This window comes from Coregonus lavaretus (genome assembly GCF_964263955.1).
Source record: "Coregonus lavaretus genome assembly, contig: HAP1_SCAFFOLD_308, whole genome shotgun sequence".
In the NCBI taxonomy this organism is placed as follows: domain Eukaryota; kingdom Metazoa; phylum Chordata; class Actinopteri; order Salmoniformes; family Salmonidae; genus Coregonus; species Coregonus lavaretus.
In genome coordinates, this window is record NW_028160494.1 from 483,298 (window position 1) to 496,420 (window position 13,123).

General features: G+C 46.4%; 1 protein-coding gene across 1 annotated transcript in view; it reads right to left on the reverse strand.

The window, feature by feature from the left end:
- LOC311121750 (protein Jade-1-like) overlaps positions 1-13,123 on the reverse strand; it is a gene marked incomplete at both ends in the record, with an annotated part of 78,317 nt that overhangs the window by 24,253 nt on the left and 40,941 nt on the right. Inside the window, 3 exons of the mRNA XM_084196202.1 lie at positions 5,295-5,411; positions 5,608-5,775; positions 5,870-6,081. Coding sequence (XP_084052328.1) covers positions 5,295-5,411; positions 5,608-5,775; positions 5,870-6,081 — 497 coding nt within the window. The remainder of the gene's footprint in view (positions 1-5,294; positions 5,412-5,607; positions 5,776-5,869; positions 6,082-13,123) is intronic.

Sequence of the window (13,123 nt, forward strand, 5' to 3'; positions counted from 1 at the left end):
AGGGTTAGGGTTAGGGTCTGTACCTGTATGCAGGCTCCGGTCGGGTTAGGGTTAGGGTTAGGGTTAGGGTCTGTACCTGTATACAGGCTCCAGTCGGGTTAGGGTTAGGGTCTGTACCTGTATACAGGCTCCGGTCGGGTTAGGGTTAGGGTCTGTACCTGTATACAGGTTCCGGTCGGGTTAGGGTTAGGGTCTGTACCTGTATGCAGGCTCCGGTTAGGGTTAGGGTTAGGGTTAGGGTTAGGGTCTGTACCTGTATACAGGCTCCGGTTAGGGTTAGGGTTAGGGTCTGTACCTGTATACAGGCTCCAGTCGGGTTAGGGTCTGTACCTGTATACAGGCTCCGGTTAGGGTTAGGGTTAGGGTTAGGGTCTGTACCTGTATACAGGCTCCAGTCGGGTTAGGGTTAGGGTCTGTACCTGTATACAGGCTCCAGTTGGGTTAGGGTTAGGGTCTGTACCTGTATGCAGGCTCCCGTCGGGTTAGGGTTAGGGTCTGTACCTGTATACAGGCTCCAGTCGGGTTAGGGTCTGTACCTGTATACAGGCTCCGGTCGGGTTAGGGTTAGGTTCTGTACCTGTATACAGGCTCCAGTCGGGTTAGGGTCTGTACCTGTATACAGGCTCCGGTCGGGTTAGGGTTAGGGTCTGTACCTGTATACAGGCTCCAGTTGGGTTAGGGTTAGGGTCTGTACCTGTATACAGGCTCCGGTCGGGTTAGGGTTAGGGTCTGTACCTGTATACAGGTTCCGGTCGGGTTAGGGTTAGGGTCTGTACCTGTATGCAGGCTCCGGTTAGGGTTAGGGTTAGGGTTAGGGTCTGTACCTGTATACAGGCTCCGGTTAGGGTTAGGGTTAGGGTCTGTACCTGTATACAGGCTCCAGTCGGGTTAGGGTTAGGGTCTGTACCTGTATACAGCCTCCAGTCGGGTTAGGGTTAGGGTCTGTACCTGTATACAGGCTCCGGTTAGGGTTAGGGTTAGGGTCTGTACCTGTATACAGGCTCCGGTCGGGTTAGGGTTAGGGTCTGTACCTGTATACAGGCTCCAGTCGGGTTAGGGTTAGGGTCTGTACCTGTATACAGGCTCCAGTCGGGTTAGGGTTAGGGTCTGTACCTGTATACAGGCTCCGGTCGGGTTAGGGTTAGGGTCTGTACCTGTATACAGGCTCCGGTCGGGTTAGGGTTAGGGTCTGTACCTGTATGCAGGCTCCGGTTAGGGTTAGGGTTAGGGTTAGGGTCTGTACCTGTATACAGGCTCCGGTTAGGGTTAGGGTTAGGGTCTGTACCTGTATGCAGGCTCCAGTCGGGTTAGGGTTAGGGTTAGGGTCTGTACCTGTATGCAGGCTCCAGTCGGGTTAGGGTTAGGGTCTGTACCTGTATACAGGCTCCAGTCGGGTTAGGGTTAGGGTCTGTACCTGTATACAGGCTCCAGTCGGGTTAGGGTTAGGGTTAGGGTCTGTACCTGTATGCAGGCTCCAGTCGGGTTAGGGTTAGGGTCTGTACCTGTATGCAGGCTCCAGTCGGGTTAGGGTTAGGGTTAGGGTCTGTACCTGTATGCAGGCTCCAGTCGGGTTAGGGTTAGGGTCTGTACCTGTATGCAGGCTCCGGTCGGGTTAGGGTTAGGGTTAGGGTTAGGGTCTGTACCTGTATGCAGGCTCCGGTCGGGTTAGGGTTAGGGTTAGGGTTAGGGTCTGTACCTGTATGCAGGCTCCGGTCGGGTTAGGGTTAGGGTTAGGGTCTGTACCTGTATACAGGCTCCGGTTAGGGTTAGGGTCTGTACCTGTATACAGGCTCCGGTTAGGGTTAGGGTTAGGGTCTGTACCTGTATACAGGCTCCAGTCGGGTTAGGGTTAGGGTTAGGGTTAGGGTCTGTACCTGTATACAGGCTCCGGTTAGGGTTAGGGTCTGTACCTGTATACAGGCTCCAGTCGGGTTAGGGTTAGGGTCTGTACCTGTATACAGGCTCCAGTTGGGTTAGGGTTAGGGTCTGTACCTGTATGCAGGCTCCCGTCGGGTTAGGGTTAGGGTCTGTACCTGTATACAGGCTCCAGTCGGGTTAGGGTCTGTACCTGTATACAGGCTCCGGTCGGGTTAGGGTTAGGTTCTGTACCTGTATACAGGCTCCAGTCGGGTTAGGGTCTGTACCTGTATACAGGCTCCGGTCGGGTTAGGGTTAGGGTCTGTACCTGTATACAGGCTCCAGTTGGGTTAGGGTTAGGGTCTGTACCTGTATACAGGCTCCGGTCGGGTTAGGGTTAGGGTCTGTACCTGTATACAGGTTCCGGTCGGGTTAGGGTTAGGGTCTGTACCTGTATGCAGGCTCCGGTTAGGGTTAGGGTTAGGGTTAGGGTCTGTACCTGTATACAGGCTCCGGTTAGGGTTAGGGTTAGGGTCTGTACCTGTATACAGGCTCCAGTCGGGTTAGGGTTAGGGTCTGTACCTGTATACAGCCTCCAGTCGGGTTAGGGTTAGGGTCTGTACCTGTATACAGGCTCCGGTTAGGGTTAGGGTTAGGGTCTGTACCTGTATACAGGCTCCGGTCGGGTTAGGGTTAGGGTCTGTACCTGTATACAGGCTCCAGTCGGGTTAGGGTTAGGGTCTGTACCTGTATACAGGCTCCAGTCGGGTTAGGGTTAGGGTCTGTACCTGTATACAGGCTCCGGTCGGGTTAGGGTTAGGGTCTGTACCTGTATACAGGCTCCGGTCGGGTTAGGGTTAGGGTCTGTACCTGTATGCAGGCTCCGGTTAGGGTTAGGGTTAGGGTCTGTACCTGTATACAGGCTCCGGTTAGGGTTAGGGTTAGGGTCTGTACCTGTATGCAGGCTCCAGTCGGGTTAGGGTTAGGGTTAGGGTCTGTACCTGTATGCAGGCTCCAGTCGGGTTAGGGTTAGGGTCTGTACCTGTATACAGGCTCCAGTCGGGTTAGGGTTAGGGTCTGTACCTGTATACAGGCTCCAGTCGGGTTAGGGTTAGGGTTAGGGTCTGTACCTGTATGCAGGCTCCAGTCGGGTTAGGGTTAGGGTCTGTACCTGTATGCAGGCTCCAGTCGGGTTAGGGTTAGGGTTAGGGTCTGTACCTGTATGCAGGCTCCAGTCGGGTTAGGGTTAGGGTCTGTACCTGTATGCAGGCTCCGGTCGGGTTAGGGTTAGGGTTAGGGTTAGGGTCTGTACCTGTATGCAGGCTCCGGTCGGGTTAGGGTTAGGGTTAGGGTTAGGGTCTGTACCTGTATGCAGGCTCCGGTCGGGTTAGGGTTAGGGTTAGGGTCTGTACCTGTATACAGGCTCCGGTTAGGGTTAGGGTCTGTACCTGTATACAGGCTCCGGTTAGGGTTAGGGTTAGGGTCTGTACCTGTATACAGGCTCCAGTCGGGTTAGGGTTAGGGTTAGGGTTAGGGTCTGTACCTGTATACAGGCTCCGGTTAGGGTTAGGGTCTGTACCTGTATACAGGCTCCAGTCGGGTTAGGGTTAGGGTTAGGGTTAGGGTCTGTACCTGTATACAGGCTCCAGTCGGGTTAGGGTTAGGGTTAGGGTCTGTACCTGTATACAGGCTCCGGTTAGGGTTAGGGTTAGGGTCTGTACCTGTATACAGGCTCCAGTCGGGTTAGGGTTAGGGTCTGTACCTGTATGCAGGCTCCGGTCGGGTTAGGGTTAGGGTTAGGGTTAGGGTCTGTACCTGTATACAGGCTCCGGTCGGGTTAGGGTTAGGGTCTGTACCTGTATACAGGCTCCAGTCTGGTTAGGGTTAGGGTTAGGGTTAGGGTCTGTACCTGTATACAGGCTCCAGTTGGGTTAGGGTTAGGGTCTGTACCTGTATGCAGGCTCCGGTCGGGTTAGGGTTAGGGTTAGGGTTAGGGTCTGTACCTGTATGCAGGCTCCGGTCGGGTTAGGGTTAGGGTTAGGGTCTGTACCTGTATGCAGGCTCCGGTCGGGTTAGGGTTAGGGTCTGTACCTGTATACAGGCTCCGGTCGGGTTAGGGTTAGGGTCTGTACCTGTATGCAGGCTCCAGTTGGGTTAGGGTTAGGGTTAGGGTCTGTACCTGTATACAGGCTCCAGTTGGGTTAGGGTTAGGGTTAGGGTCTGTACCTGTATACAGGCTCCAGTCGGGTTAGGGTTAGGGTTAGGGTTAGGGTCTGTACCTGTATACAGGCTCCGGTCGGGTTAGGGTTAGGGTTAGGGTCTGTACCTGTATGCAGGCTCCGGTCGGGTTAGGGTTAGGGTTAGGGTTAGGGTCTGTACCTGTATACAGGCTCCGGTCGGGTTAGGGTTAGGGTCTGTACCTGTATACAGGCTCCAGTCTGGTTAGGGTTAGGGTTAGGGTCTGTACCTGTATACAGGCTCCAGTTGGGTTAGGGTTAGGGTCTGTACCTGTATGCAGGCTCCGGTCGGGTTAGGGTTAGGGTTAGGGTCTGTACCTGTATGCAGGCTCCGGTCGGGTTAGGGTTAGGGTTAGGGTTAGGGTCTGTACCTGTATGCAGGCTCCGGTCGGGTTAGGGTTAGGGTTAGGGTTAGGGTCTGTACCTGTATGCAGGCTCCGGTCGGGTTAGGGTTAGGGTCTGTACCTGTATACAGGCTCCGGTCGGGTTAGGGTTAGGGTCTGTACCTGTATGCAGGCTCCAGTTGGGTTAGGGTTAGGGTTAGGGTCTGTACCTGTATACAGGCTCCAGTTGGGTTAGGGTTAGGGTCTGTACCTGTATACAGGCTCCAGTCGGGTTAGGGTTAGGGTTAGGGTTAGGGTCTGTACCTGTATACAGGCTCCAGTTGGGTTAGGGTTAGGGTTAGGGTCTGTACCTGTATACAGGCTCCAGTCGGGTTAGGGTTAGGGTTAGGGTTAGGGTCTGTACCTGTATACAGGCTCCAGTCGGGTTAGGGTTAGGGTCTGTACCTGTATACAGGCTCCAGTCTGGTTAGGGTTAGGGTTAGGGTCTGTACCTGTATACAGGCTCCAGTCGGGTTAGGGTTAGGGTTAGGGTTAGGGTTAGGGTCTGTACCTGTATACAGGCTCCAGTTGGGTTAGGGTTAGGGTCTGTACCTGTATACAGGCTCCAGTCGGGTTAGGGTTAGGGTTAGGGTTAGGGTCTGTACCTGTATACAGGCTCCAGTCTGGTTAGGGTTAGGGTTAGGGTTAGGGTCTGTACCTGTATACAGGCTCCGGTCGGGTTAGGGTTAGGGTTAGGGTTAGGGTTAGGGTCTGTACCTGTATACAGGCTCCAGTTGGGTTAGGGTTAGGGTTAGGGTCTGTACCTGTATACAGGCTCCAGTCGGGTTAGGGTTAGGGTTAGGGTTAGGGTCTGTACCTGTATACAGGCTCCAGTTGGGTCTTTACAGAGACAGCAGGTCAGAGCCCATCTGTTACTGGGGATGTGGGACATGTTGGTGATCGGCTCCATCTTCTCTGGGTTCCCAATGCTCACCTACGCAGACCAGGGGTCACATTATCTTTCACAAATCTGCAGTTTCACAATACAGACCCAGGCCAACTATGTTTTTTGTTTACATAAATGACAACAGAAGATCAACACTTTTGTTAATTTACTTCTGTGTGGAAGCTAACTTCCAATAAGCAGGGGTAAGGGTAAGGGTTAAGGGTTGGGGTTCAGGGGTCATCACCTCGGGGATCCACAGGGCACAGCTGACGTGGACCCACTTGGTTCCGCTGCGGGTGGGCTTCATGGCCCCGCCCTTCTTGGGGCAGACTTGGCATTTGGGCGAGATGCAGAGAGCACAGGTCTGACACAGCCAGCTACCCTTTGGTACCTTCAGAATCCCATAACACACCTGGAAAACACAGAACATGCCCAGACAGTTTGGCCATTAAAGAGCATCATTATGAGCAATATTAAAAACGGTGGAAATAAAACAAAAGCCATACCTGGTGAACACAGACGTTGCACTTGTCACAGAACACCATCTCACTGTTGTCCTCGCTGTCAGGTGACCGACAGACGTCACACACAACGTCCTCGTCGTACTCCATGCCAAGCCCCCCCTCAGTTGTTATGGCATGGCTCCTTCTGTCATAGCAACACCGCCCAAACTCCTCCATCGCTCTCTCCATGGTGGTCTCGTCCAGCACAGCCATGCCTGGAGAACAGTAAACAGTATTATAGTACAGTCTAGACTAACCCCTAACCCTCTCTCCATGATGGTCTATTATATATATTATAGTACAGTCTAGACTAACCCCTAACCCTCTCTCCATGATGGTCTATTATAGTACAGTCTAGACTAACCCCTAACCCTCTCTCCATGATGGTCTATTATATATATTATAGTCCAGTCTATACTAACCCCTAACCCTCTCTCCATGATGGTCTATTATATATATATTATAGTACAGTCTAGACTAACCCCTAACCCTCTCTCCATGATGGTCTATTATAGTACAGTCTAGACTAACCCCTAACCCTCTCTCCATGATGGTCTATTATATATATTATAGTACAGTCTAGACTAACCCCTAACCCTCTCTCCATGATGGTCTATTATAGTACAGTCTAGACTAACCCCTAACCCTCTCTCCATGGTGGTCTATTATATATATTATAGTACAGTCTAGACTAACCCCTAACCCTCTCTCCATGGTCTATTATAGTACAGTCTAGACTAACCCCTAACCCTCTCTCCATGGTGGTCTATTATATATATTATAGTACAGTCTAGACTAACCCCTAACCCTCTCTCCATGGTCTATTATAGTACAGTCTAGACTAACCCCTAACCCTCTCTCCATGGTGGTCTATTATATATATTATAGTACAGTCTAGACTAACCCCTAACCCTCTCTCCATGATGGTCTATTATATATATTATAGTCCAGTCTAGACTAACCCCTAACCCTCTCTCCATGATGGTCTATTATAGTCCAGTCTAGACTAACCCCTAACCCTCTCTCCATGATGGTCTATTATATATATTATAGTCCAGTCTAGACTAACCCCTAACCCTCTCTCCATGGTGGTCTATTATAGTACAGTCTAGACTAACCCCTAACCCTCTCTCCATGATGGTCTATTATAGTACACAGTCTAGACTAACCCCTAACCCTCTCTCCATGGTGGTCTATTATATATATTATAGTACAGTCTAGACTAACCCCTAACCCTCTCTCCATGATGGTCTATTATATATATATTATAGTACAGTCTAGACTAACCCCTAACCCTCTCTCCATGATGGTCTATTATAGTCCAGTCTAGACTAACCCCTAACCCTCTCTCCATGATGGTCTATTATATATATTATAGTCCAGTCTAGACTAACCCCTAACCCTCTCTCCATGGTGGTCTATTATATATATTATAGTCCAGTCTAGACTAACCCCTAACCCTCTCTCCATGATGGTCTATTATAGTACAGTCTAGACTAACCCCTAACCCTCTCTCCATGGTGGTCTATTATAGTACAGTCTAGACTAACCCCTAACCCTCTCTCCATGATGGTCTATTATAGTACAGTCTAGACTAACCCCTAACCCTCTCTCCATGATGGTCTATTATATATATTATAGTCCAGTCTAGACTAACCCCTAACCCTCTCTCCATGATGGTCTATTATATATATTATAGTACAGTCTAGACTAACCCCTAACCCTCTCTCCATGGTGGTCTATTATATATATTATAGTCCAGTCTAGACTAACCCCTAACCCTCTCTCCATGATGGTCTATTATATATATTATAGTCCAGTCTAGACTAACCCCTAACCCTCTCTCCATGATGGTCTATTATATATATTATAGTACAGTCTAGACTAACCCCTAACCCTCTCTCCATGATGGTCTATTATATATATTATAGTCCAGTCTAGACTAACCCCTAACCCTCTCTCCATGATGGTCTATTATAGTACAGTCTAGACTAACCCCTAACCCTCTCTCCATGGTGGTCTATTATATATATTATAGTCCAGTCTAGACTAACCCCTAACCCTCTCTCCATGATGGTCTATTATAGTACAGTCTAGACTAACCCCTAACCCTCTCTCCATGGTGGTCTATTATATATATTATAGTACAGTCTAGACTAACCCCTAACCCTCTCTCCATGATGGTATATTATAGTACAGTCTAGACTAACCCCTAACCCTCTCTCCATGATGGTCTATTATAGTCCAGTCTAGACTAACCCCTAACCCTCTCTCCATGATGGTCTATTATATATATTATAGTACAGTCTAGACTAACCCCTAACCCTCTCTCCATGATGGTCTATTATATATATTATAGTCCAGTCTAGACTAACCCCTAACCCTCTCTCCATGATGGTCTATTATAGTCCAGTCTAGACTAACCCCTAACCCTCTCTCCATGGTGGTCTATTATATATATTATAGTCCAGTCTAGACTAACCCCTAACCCTCTCTCCATGATGGTCTATTATAGTACAGTCTAGACTAACCCCTAACCCTCTCTCCATGATGGTCTATTATATATATTATAGTACAGTCTAGACTAACCCCTAACCCTCTCTCCATGATGGTCTATTATATATATTATAGTCCAGTCTAGACTAACCCCTAACCCTCTCTCCATGGTGGTCTATTATATATATTATAGTCCAGTCTAGACTAACCCCTAACCCTCTCTCCATGATGGTCTATTATAGTACAGTCTAGACTAACCCCTAACCCTCTCTCCATGATGGTCTATTATAGTACAGTCTAGACTAACCCCTAACCCTCTCTCCATGATGGTCTATTATAGTACAGTCTAGACTAACCCCTAACCCTCTCTCCATGGTGGTCTATTATATATATTATAGTACAGTCTAGACTAACCCCTAACCCTCTCTCCATGGTGGTCTATTATATATATTATAGTACAGTCTAGACTAACCCCTAACCCTCTCTCCATGGTGGTCTATTATATATATTATAGTACAGTCTAGACTAACCCCTAACCCTCTCTCCATGATGGTCTATTATAGTACAGTCTAGACTAACCCCTAACCCTCTCTCCATGGTGGTCTATTATAGTACAGTCTAGACTAACCCCTAACCCTCTCTCCATGATGGTCTATTATAGTCCAGTCTAGACTAACCCCTAACCCTCTCTCCATGATGGTCTATTATAGTCCAGTCTAGACTAACCCCTAACCCTCTCTCCATGATGGTCTATTATATATATATTATAGTCCAGTCTAGACTAACCCCTAACCCTCTCTCCATGGTGGTCTATTATATATATTATAGTCCAGTCTAGACTAACCCCTAACCCTCTCTCCATGGTGGTCTATTATATATATTATAGTCCAGTCTAGACTAACCCCTAACCCTCTCTCCATGATGGTCTATTATAGTACAGTCTAGACTAACCCCTAACCCTCTCTCCATGGTGGTCTATTATATATATTATAGTACAGTCTAGACTAACCCCTAACCCTCTCTCCATGGTGGTCTATTATATATATTATAGTACAGTCTAGACTAACCCCTAACCCTCTCTCCATGATGGTCTATTATAGTACAGTCTAGACTAACCCCTAACCCTCTCTCCATGGTGGTCTATTATAGTACAGTCTAGACTAACCCCTAACCCTCTCTCCATGGTGGTCTATTATAGTACCGTCTAGACTAACCCCTAACCCTCTCTCCATGAAGGTCTATTATATATATTATAGTACAGTCTAGACTAACCCCTAACCCTCTCTCCATGATGGTCTATTATATATATTATAGTACAGTCTAGACTAACCCCTAACCCTCTCTCCATGATGGTCTATTATATATATTATAGCCCAGTCTAGACTAACCCCTAACCCTCTCTCCATGGTGGTCTATTATAGTACAGTCTAGACTAACCCCTAACCCTCTCTCCATGGTGGTCTATTATAGTACAGTCTAGACTAACCCCTAACCCTCTCTCCATGGTGGTCTATTATAGTACAGTCTAGACTAACCCCTAACCCTCTCTCCATGGTGGTCTATTATAGTACAGTCTAGACTAACCCCTAACCCTCTCTCCATGATGGTCTATTATATATATTATAGTCCAGTCTAGACTAACCCCTAACCCTCTCTCCATGGTGGTCTATTATATATATTATAGTACAGTCTAGACTAACCCCTAACCCTCTCTCCATGATGGTCTATTATAGTACAGTCTAGACTAACCCCTAACCCTCTCTCCATGGTGGTCTATTATATATATTATAGTCCAGTCTATACTAACCCCTAACCCTCTCTCCATGATGGTCTATTATATATATTATAGTACAGTCTAGACTAACCCCTAACCCTCTCTCCATGATGGTCTATTATATATATTATAGTCCAGTCTAGACTAACCCCTAACCCTCTCTCCATGGTGGTCTATTATAGTACAGTCTAGACTAACCCCTAACCCTCTCTCCATGATGGTCTATTATAGTACAGTCTAGACTAACCCCTAACCCTCTCTCCATGGTGGTCTATTATATATATTATAGTCCAGTCTATACTAACCCCTAACCCTCTCTCCATGATGGTCTATTATATATATTATAGTACAGTCTAGACTAACCCCTAACCCTCTCTCCATGATGGTCTATTATAGTACAGTCTAGACTAACCCCTAACCCTCTCTCCATGGTGGTCTATTATATATATTATAGTCCAGTCTATACTAACCCCTAACCCTCTCTCCATGGTGGTCTATTATATATATTATAGTACAGTCTAGACTAACCCCTAACCCTCTCTCCATGGTGGTCTATTATATATATTATAGTACAGTCTAGACTAACCCCTAACCCTCTCTCCATGGTGGTCTATTATATATATTATAGTCCAGTCTAGACTAACCCCTAACCCTCTCTCCATGGTGGTCTATTATATATATTATAGTACAGTCTAGACTAACCCCTAACCCTCTCTCCATGGTGGTCTATTATATATATTATAGTACAGTCTAGACTAACCCCTAACCCTCTCTCCATGATGGTCTATTATATATATTATAGTCCAGTCTAGACTAACCCCTAACCCTCTCTCCATGATGGTCTATTATATATATTATAGTACAGTCTAGACTAACCCCTAACCCTCTCTCCATGGTGGTATATTATATATATTATAGTCCAGTCTAGACTAACCCCTAACCCTCTCTCCATGGTGGTCTATTATATATATTATAGTCCAGTCTAGACTAACCCCTAACCCTCTCTCCATGGTGGTCTATTATATATATTATAGTACAGTCTAGACTAACCCCTAACCCTCTCTCCATGGTGGTACATTATAGTCCAGTCTAGACTAACCCCTAACCCTCTCTCCATGGTGGTCTATTATAGTCCAGTCTAGACTAACCCCTAACCCTCTCTCCATGATGGTCTATTATAGTACAGTCTAGACTAACCCCTAACCCTCTCTCCATGATGGTCTATTATAGTACAGTCTAGACTAACCCCTAACCCTCTCTCCATGATGGTCTATTATATATATTATAGTCCAGTCTAGACTAACCCCTAACCCTCTCTCCATGATGGTCTATTATATATATTATAGTCCAGTCTAGACTAACCCCTAACCCTCTCTCCATGATGGTCTATTATAGTACAGTCTAGACTAACCCCTAACCCTCTCTCCATGGTGGTCTATTATATATATTATAGTACAGTCTAGACTAACCCCTAACCCTCTCTCCATGGTGGTCTATTATATATATTATAGTACAGTCTAGACTAACCCCTAACCCTCTCTCCATGATGGTCTATTATATATATATTATAGTACAGTCTAGACTAACCCCTAACCCTCTCTCCATGATGGTCTATTATAGTACAGTCTAGACTAACCCCTAACCCTCTCTCCATGGTGGTCTATTATATATATTATAGTCCAGTCTAGACTAACCCCTAACCCTCTCTCCATGGTGGTCTATTATATATATATTATAGTCCAGTCTAGACTAACCCCTAACCCTCTCTCCATGGTGGTCTATTATATATATTATAGTACAGTCTAGACTAACCCCTAACCCTCTCTCCATGATGGTCTATTATAGTACAGTCTAGACTAACCCCTAACCCTCTCTCCATGGTGGTCTATTATATATATATTATAGTACAGTCTAGACTAACCCCTAACCCTCTCTCCATGGTGGTCTATTATATATATTATAGTCCAGTCTAGACTAACCCCTAACCCTCTCTCCATGATGGTCTATTATAGTACAGTCTAGACTAACCCCTAACCCTCTCTCCATGGTGGTCTATTATATATATTATAGTCCAGTCTATACTAACCCCTAACCCTCTCTCCATGATGGTCTATTATATATATTATAGTACAGTCTAGACTAACCCCTAACCCTCTCTCCATGGTGGTCTATTATATATATTATAGTACAGTCTAGACTAACCCCTAACCCTCTCTCCATGGTGGTATATTATAGTCCAGTCTAGACTAACCCCTAACCCTCTCTCCATGGTGGTCTATTATAGTACAGTCTAGACTAACCCCTAACCCTCTCTCCATGATGGTCTATTATATATATTATAGTACAGTCTAGACTAACCCCTAACCCTCTCTCCATGATGGTCTATTATATATATTATAGTCCAGTCTAGACTAACCCCTAACCCTCTCTCCATGATGGTCTATTATATATATTATAGTCCAGTCTAGACTAACCCCTAACCCTCTCTCCATGATGGTCTATTATATATATTATAGTCCAGTCTAGACTAACCCCTAACCCTCTCTCCATGATGGTCTATTATATATATTATAGTACAGTCTAGACTAACCCCTAACCCTCTCTCCATGGTGGTCTATTATAGTACAGTCTAGACTAACCCCTAACCCTCTCTCCATGGTGGTCTATTATATATATTATAGTACAGTCTAGACTAACCCCTAACCCTCTCTCCATGGTGGTCTATTATAGTACAGTCTAGACTAACCCCTAACCCTCTCTCCATGGTGGTCTATTATAGTACAGTCTAGACTAACCCCTAACCCTCTCTCCATGGTGGTCTATTATATATATTATAGTACAGTCTAGACTAACCCCTAACCCTCTCTCCATGGTGGTCTATTATAGTACAGTCTAGACTAACCCCTAACCCTCTCTCCATGGTGGTCTATTATAGTCCAGTCTAGACTAACCCCTAACCCTCTCTCCATGGTGGTCTATTATATATA